Here is an 8,208-nt window from a genome sequence, read left to right on the forward strand (position 1 = left end):
TTTTGGAACATGGCTGTGGGAATTTGTTCATTCAGCCTCAACAGCATCATTGAGGTCAGGCAATGAGATTTCGGTTGTAGAGGCCTGGGGAATAGTTCTAGGAATTCAGTTCATTTCAAAGGTGTTCAGCGGGGTTGAGGCCAGGGCTCTGAGCAGGTCACTCCAGTTCTTCCACTGCAGCCATTGCAAACCACACGGTACTTGTTTGAGCCTTGTATTTGGAGCAAAGGGAAAATTTAATACTACAGCATACAAAGTGATCCTATACAATTGTCTGCTATCAACTAGTTCATGGAAAGGTGAGATATGAGTGTGATGGTCAAGCGTCCACAAACATTTTGTCGTATAGTGTATCATTAAAAAACGAATATGAAGAACCTCCTGTTGGACATGTGACTTATGAATCATTTTAGGTTTATGAATAGGTTTTTTAATAATGTTCGAAGTGAACATTCACATAGGCTGTTGTGACAATTGTGTTTATGTGTTTGAAATGGCTTTGGTCTTTAAAACCTCCTTTTTTTACATTTATAATTGTAAATATGGATCAAGAGATGGTTTTTTGGCTAAGTAGCATTAGGTTATCTGGGTTAGTATTAAGCTCTTTATTTTTTTTTTATAAGGTTTATGTTAATTTTTTTTGCTGTTTCTGGGTGGCTGTAGTTTGGTGAGGGGCCGTAGTTTGGTGAGGGTCAGTGAACAAACCCTATAGTTTATTTCGCCTCCGAACCAGAAGGGGTCAGTGTTGTATTTGCTTTCTCTGGGCGCTGTCTTAGTAAACACAACAGAGTTCCGGTGAATATCAAATTTCTGCCTCTTCGCCTGGTAACCGATGAATTTCGTCGATAACTTAAACAAATGGACGAGTAGGGTGGATATGGTAAGTGAACATGTTTTGCAACTGCCTAAACGATCGAATAGCATTTATTTCTGTAAGCGATAATGTCTTGGTCAGAAAGAATTCCCGTGTCGAGTTAGCGCTCGTTTTGCAAAGCTAGCCATCTTAGCCAGCCATCCGTTCGCTAGCGTGGATTGTGCACGAGCGAGTTTTTTTTTTCCCTTCACCCACCCGTTTTCTGACTATATCCCACCTCCTTTGATATGATTGGTTATTCCAGTCCCAGCCACTATTTCGCGATTGGCTGGTAGTCGATACACACGGTCGATCCACCAATGGGACGGATGTTTGTGCCCATATAATACAGATCAATCTAGCGTAGGAGGCGGAATTTGTTCGGAATACGAGTGGGAGAGAGAAAAAGAAAAGGCTTCTCACGCAAATTCTCATTTGGTTGAATGGAAACAGCTAATATGTAGGCAGACAATTGAAGTCGGTTTGCGAAAAATAAAGTTCGTCGAATTAGCGTTAAAAATAAAAAAAGGAAGACGAGTCGATTTTGCAGTATTTTGTCTCCGCGGCGGTGCCCCGAATCCGCGCAGCTGCACAAAATGTCCGTTTTTGTGTAGCTCGCGACGTTAGCTGGAGAGTTAGCCCCCCCTGGCTAACGCGGTTAGAGCAATGATGATTCCCACCTCTTGTTTTTAGGACTACGGGAACAAACTGAACCAGGCTCTCTCCTCTAGCACTAAATTTCTGCCCACAGCAGGACTGCGCGGTGCTGGGCCGTTTCAGCACTACGGCCGGCCCCTGGGCCACGGCGTGAAAGTCAAAGAGGAAGACGAGAGTGTGGAGGATTTCTTCCATTTCGGTGAGTCGCTGCGGGTTCAATGATCCCGGCTTCTGCGTAATTTGCATAGCTTTCAGTCTGAGCTGCATGAAAGCACATGGATGTGAAGATGACAAAACAGCTCTTTATAACAAGATGCATTTATTACATCAGGGTTGCAAACTTTCCCGTGAACTGGAATCTCCGCTCCAGCGGCCAAGCGATCGACTCATGAGTCGATTCAAACGATTCACATCATTTGTTCGCAGCTTGTTTAGAGCGCTGAATTCGACACAGTCCAACTTTTAATTTTTTACGCTTCCTTGTTAATCTATTAAATATAAATTACTATCCTTTTTTTTGCTAGGGCCACCCACAATTCTTTACATTCTTTAGACAGATTTTTTCACCAATCTGTGTAATTTATCCCCTGAGTATTTAATCTCTATTTACAATCGAGATTTGAATCAAAGAGAGCGTCGCCATTCCTCCTGATTCGCTTTGACCAATCAGAGTAGAGGCGGTGTGCACGTGACCTCACGCACGTATCTGAAGCACTGCGACTCGACAGAAGTTTTACAAAATAAACACAAGCATCATGTGGGACTCTTAAGAGCTAAAAAAAAAATAAACTAAAACACGCTGAACAAGTCGTCAAAGACTCATTTTAGGCTCAGATATGCATTATGATCTTTGGCGAATTTGGTTTTTCAATGGAATAGCATTTTATCAGAATAGAAAACAGTAGAAAAAAGAACAATTCCCCTTAGAAATAAGTCCCCTTTGGTCATGGCACCACAAACTGAACTTTGAAGCATTTATAAAATAGTAAAAGAAACCGTGATACCGTAGTCATGAAGGAAACAGTAACTTGCTTTTATTACTTGTGGTTAAAGACGAGATTTTAAAACAAAGGATCTTGAGGGTAGAACAAACAGAGGTATTCATTGATTGGTGGTCGGTGGATCAGCGAACGGTCATTGGGAACAATGGTGATCCCAGATTGGTCAACACAGTCAGGCATTACACATTAAGTGAGTCGAGTGAACCTGTTTTCTCAACTCGTCTATCAGCTGTGACGTGAGAGTCGGGTTCAAGACGATCACTAACGTTTGCTTAAAACTGCCAGGTTTTTAATAAAAATGGTAGTCAGTCTAAAATCTTGCCAAAGCTAGAGACAAACTTTCTAAGATGGCAGCACTGGGAACAAAATTTTCCTTAACAAATGTTTAATGAAATTGAAAAATCTCAGCCAATATTAAGTTCTCGTGAACTGATTAAGAATTAAGTGAATGTGTGAAATTGATGTGTGGGTTCAGTGAGCCATACATTTTGTGTTTTTAGGAAGACTTAAGATGAAGATTTTCACCCACAAGTGGATCTAAGCTGCTTACAGCACAACAACTAATCATTCAAGCCTTTCTAACTATAGCTTTTATACTTTTACCACCTTGGAGGACATGTTTATAGCGCCCGAATACGATTTTCTTACTAAATAGCAGTTATGTTGGCTCAGGATTGTGCTTATTGCAGTACAAACGCAACAAGAAATCAGTAATTCCCATTCCAGACAAGCCATTATTTACAGAAAGCTGCGAGGAAAATGAACCTACCACGATTAGATTAGTGCTATAGTTATTTAAAAGTATAAATATAAAAGTTTCCTAAAATCATAATTAAGAATTCTGACACTGAGCGTAAATTTGCAAGCTATAAAGTTGAATTAGTGTTAAATGTTTGTTCATTGATCACAGTGTCAGTGCATGCATACAGATTGGAGGGGTATGTATGAAAGATGGGAGCCATGAAACACTTGAACTAACAAAATTGTCTGAAAGTAATGCTTTTCTGCCCATTTTCACAAATTAAAACTAAAAATTATGCATTTTGGACCCATTACAGTGAAGTATAATTACTCGTCTTATCTCATCATTGAAGTTAGATTTGAGGCATGGTAGGATCAGAGGATTGTAAAGTTTAATGCATTAGCTGTGACACATTTGGTCCCAGAGATATAGGCACTCAAAACGTTTACAGTCCATAATGTTTCCTGTATTGAATAACATTGATAATATTGATGGTGGTTTCATGAAACGATGATGTTAGACAACAGAAAAAAATCAATGTTAGCTGGCACGAAAAACGAATTTCAGTTGCTTACTATTTGTTTTGTTATCTTTTATAGCTCAACATCTTCAGCAGCAAACAGGCGAGTGTCTCACAGCGTGCTGCGGTGGAGCAAACCCTAAAACTATCCCTCTGACTACCACTCTAAGTACCTCACTTACCGCCTCTCTGACTTCACCTCTGAATACGCCTCTCAGTAGCCCACCGCCCAAACCGAGCAGCCAGCCTTCAGCCGAGCGGCCATATCACTGTCAGGACTGCGGCAAGTATTTCAGAATCAGCGACATTAAGCGCCACCAGCGAATCCACAGCGGAGAGAGACCGTTCCCTTGTTTCCAGTGCGGTAAGAACTTCCCCACGTCAGGCGATCTCAAAAGGCACGAGAGGATCCACACGGGCGAGCGGCCATACCACTGTCTGCAGTGCGGCAAGAATTTCTCCGACTCGGGTCACCTTAAGCAGCACGAAAGGATGCACACAGGCGACAGGCCTTACCAGTGCCCGCAGTGCGCCAAGCGTTTCTACAGATCAGGCGACCTCAAGAGGCATCTCCGCATCCATAGCGGCGAACGGCCTTACAAGTGCCCGCAATGTGAAAAGACCTTCTCCGATTCCGGTCACTTGCGAGGCCACCAGCGCATCCACACAGGAGAGCGGCCTCACCGCTGCACACTGTGCGAGAAGAGTTTCTTCAGGTCGGGAGACCTGAAGCGTCACCACCGGACACACACCGGAGAGAGGCCATACCAGTGCTACCAGTGTGGAAAGAGCTTCTCCGAATCGGGTCACCTGAAAGAGCACCGGCGGATTCACACTGGAGAAAAACCCTACCACTGCAACCAGTGCGACAAGAGCTTCTCCCGTCTGGAGCGACTGAAAGGCCACCAGAGCATCCACACGGGCGAGAGGCCATTTCACTGTGCCCAGTGTGGCAAGAACTTCTTCAGATCCGGTGAGCTCAAGAGGCACCAGAGGATCCATAATGGCGAAAGAGCATGAAATCGCTTCTTAGAGCATTAGGGCCAGGTTTGAAGGTCTCTGATTTTATTCAGGGTGTTTATTTTATTTTTGCTTTCCCATTTGTGGCCAATCTAACTGCTTAATCCCCTCGTATTGCAGAATCTGCAGGTTTCTGCTGTGTGAAATGAATTATTCCAGAGGGGCTCTGTTTGTCAGCAGGGATGGGAATGTTCATATGTACATTTTGGTTGTTGAGAAGGAGGTTTTAGTTTCTATGCCCAAATAATAACAGAGAGGACATTTACCTGGCCCGTGATATTCCATCTTAAAAAATGAAATCCAAGCTATAGGGACTTCTACTAGGATGTTTATTCTATTTTTAAATAAACATAAAATACTGTAGATCATCTGCATGTTAAAGGTTCCTTGGATTGCTTTCTTAGTGATCCAACCCCTGACCCATTCCAGATCTTCTTTTTTTTTAGTGTATATATATATATATATATATATATATATATATATATATATATATATATATATATATATATATATATATATATATATATATATATATATATATATATAATATAAAAATCACTACCTCCACATGTCTTTATTTGCAGTTGAGCACCGACAGAAAACGGTCTGTTGAAATGTTCGCTGTTACAGTCTGCTCTAAGGGTTAAAGGAACGATTCAGCAAAAAACCTGTTCGCACTTTGATTCCCCTTACCCCAAATGTTACCTGGTGTTGGCTTCTTTAGTTTCTCTCTGGTCTGCAATGTAGCTAAAGGCTGATTTATACTTGCTGTTAACTGCAGTATGTGCATGCAAGATGGCCAGTGTGCACACCCTTTGGTCATTTTGCGCATCACTTGTCCTCAGAAATCTAAGTGTGACGATACCGGTATAAATAGTTGAGCGCCATATGACGCTGTCTAGAACTGACTAAACAAATGAATGCCAAATTTGTTAGCTGTCGAATTTTTTAACATCTTAAACCTACCGAAAGGTCTGTTTTGAGTATCAGTTTTCTGAATTAGCAAATACATGTAAAAAGTACTGTGATGGTTTTTGATCTGAGATGCAGCTCATGACTAATGACATCTGTGTCAGAATGTTTTAAAGCCAGACAGAGCTCACCAATGTGTTAAACACTGCATGTAATCGCTAAATGTTGCAGTGGACACGGACGTTCTGGCTTTTACGGGCCATCTATTGGGCACCGCTTTTAATTCTCCAGATGTCCATCAGACACGCAATTAAGAATGTGAACAATGCCATTCATGTCGCACCCATGCATGCATGTACACGCAGGGGAAGTGAAGTATATTTTAAGCCTCAAGAAGTAATCTTTCCTGCTCTTTTGTGTAATAATGTTGCTTTCCTTCTCACCACACAAACATACCAGCAACCTTAAATTGCCTCCAAGGTATGAGTGTGTGTGTGTGTGTGTGTGTGTGTGTGTGTGTGTGTGTGCGCGCGTGCATGGGGCCATACAGTGGATCTGTGTCTCATAGAAGGTGTGTTCCTTCCTCATGTCCAGGTTTAGGCTCCGGGTTCAAAATGGCCCTGACCAGGAATAAAAGTGGTTACTAAAGAGGAATGGCTGATCAATCTGTTTATTTAAAAAAATGGGACTATGTCTTGTACTGCTTTATTTGGACTAAAAAAAATGAAGAGAAAAGATTTTGAGTAAGACTTCTATTACTTGTAATCTCCATCACAAAACTAAAGAAGCACACGTCTGACGATGAACACGCCTCGTCTACATTTGGAGGAAAGGTGGGAACACTGTGTGAAGCAGAATATATTTTGTTTTCTCTGAACTATTCTTTTATTTAGTACATCTTTCTCTCTCTCTCTCTCTCTCTCTCTGCCACACTGATGGATCCCCATATTTCCAACTCCGTTACAAAGTATGTATTGTACAGTACAATATTTGTATATTGTAGCAAGGTATAACGTCAAGTGAAAGATCCTGTAGAACTGTATATTAAAAAAAAAAAAAAAAGATGTGTATGCTTACATTCTTTGTTATTTGCAATATTTTTTTATGTTGCTCTATTTTTTACAAGTGTGTGCTGTATACATTTGTTACGGTGCAGAGACGGTCAACCCGACATTTGTGATCCGAACACGTACCTGACCCTTACAATGGACTACGGAGTTTTTTTGTTTTGTTTTTTTTCCCCTTTTTCCTTTTCTGTCTTTGTTGTATCACTGTATGTAAACAGCACACAACGAATTTGTGATTGCTTCACGCCACTGTCGTGGCACTGTATAATGCTACTGTACTCATCATGTAAACAACACACGGGGGGGGGGGGATAATCCCTTGTTCAACTACAACGCTCTTGAGTCAGTCAGTGTGTTGTTAGATCTGGTATATCTGATAAACAGGGAACTGGTGTATATAAGTACACACAGTGTCTCTAGCCTGAAGGTGTACAAGTCTAACAAATTCACTGGTCACTCGGTGTAAGTTGTCACCACTATGTCGGAAAGTAGTAGGTAACGGGTTAGAGTGTAAGAACGTCTGTTGTGGAAACACAGTTTATGATTCAGTTAATTAGGATATGCACTTTTAGGTAATGTATTAATCAAATCTTTTACAAATCATATGAATTAGATTTAGTGTCTTAACTACCTTTTTTTTCTCTTGTTAAAACCATGTTTTTTCCCTTTTCTTTCTTTCTTTTTTTTTTTTTTTTAAATCATATGTATCTATTTAACCATTTATGGGTGTGTTTTAGTTTTATAGGCTTTGATTCAGTCAGAATTATGAAAAAAAATTATCATGAATAAACTGAAATGCCCAGTATTTCTAAAAATAAAAAAAAAAAAAGAGTGAAAAGACCAAACATACAAACGGTAGTATTTAATACGTCTTTCTGATTGAATCCAGGCTGTAGAGTAGGTGTGGGATTTTTTTTTGTTTTTGTTTGTGTTTGTTTTCCTTTCGAACCCTGGGATGCCTTTTCCTTTGCCTGTGCATGAGTGTTTTCTTTATATGTTAATGTAATTATCTCTTATTTGCACAAAATAAATACATAATCTCTACTGACAGATCTACTTTATATACCTAATATAAAATGTTACTGCATTTGTTCTTATTTTTTACATAACACACAAGCACACAAATATATATTTGTGACATACATAATTCTTCCTTGGGGATTAATAAAATGTGGACCGTGCTGTCTACCACATCCATCTCCCATTTAAGATGATGTCGGGTAACTGTGAAAGTCAAAGAATATGATGTACCATTCAGAAAGCATTTCTCACACCACCACCAGCAGCCTGAGCTGTTAATATAAGGCAGGATGGGTCCAGTTTTGGTGAGCCTGTGCTTATTGATACCTCTTTTGGCTGACAAGTGGAACCCAGTGTAGACCTCTACTGTTTTAGCCCATCTGCTTCAAGGTTCAACATTCTGTGCCAATTACTAT

At 40.4% G+C, this 8,208-nt stretch overlaps 1 protein-coding gene across 1 annotated transcript; it reads left to right on the plus strand.

Moving 5' to 3' along the window:
• The first annotated feature begins 768 nt into the window (after nucleotides 1–768).
• On the plus strand, nucleotides 769–7,816 carry LOC131361919 (zinc finger protein 239). Its single transcript, XM_058403548.1, has 3 exons — nucleotides 769–880; nucleotides 1,547–1,709; nucleotides 3,853–7,816. Exons 1-3 carry the CDS (start codon nucleotides 833–835, stop codon nucleotides 4,791–4,793), a joined length of 1,152 nt encoding a protein of 383 aa, XP_058259531.1. The 5' UTR covers nucleotides 769–832; the 3' UTR covers nucleotides 4,794–7,816.
• Nucleotides 7,817–8,208: the final 392 nt, after the last annotated feature.

This window comes from Hemibagrus wyckioides, linkage group LG11, assembly GCF_019097595.1.
Source record: "Hemibagrus wyckioides isolate EC202008001 linkage group LG11, SWU_Hwy_1.0, whole genome shotgun sequence".
In the NCBI taxonomy this organism is placed as follows: Eukaryota; Metazoa; Chordata; class Actinopteri; order Siluriformes; family Bagridae; genus Hemibagrus; species Hemibagrus wyckioides.

What these genes read in the sequence shown, in the direction of transcription:
- LOC131361919 (XM_058403548.1), top strand. Translation starts at nt 833, where the DNA reads ATGAATTTCGTCGATAACTTAAACAAATGGACGAGTAGGGTGGATATG. An exon ending in GGACGAGTAGGGTGGATATG is followed by an intron (nt 881 to 1,546) that starts GTAAGTGAACAT and finishes TCTTGTTTTTAG; the next exon opens with GACTACGGGAACAAACTGAA. An exon ending in GGAGGATTTCTTCCATTTCG is followed by an intron (nt 1,710 to 3,852) that starts GTGAGTCGCTGC and finishes TATCTTTTATAG; the next exon opens with CTCAACATCTTCAGCAGCAA.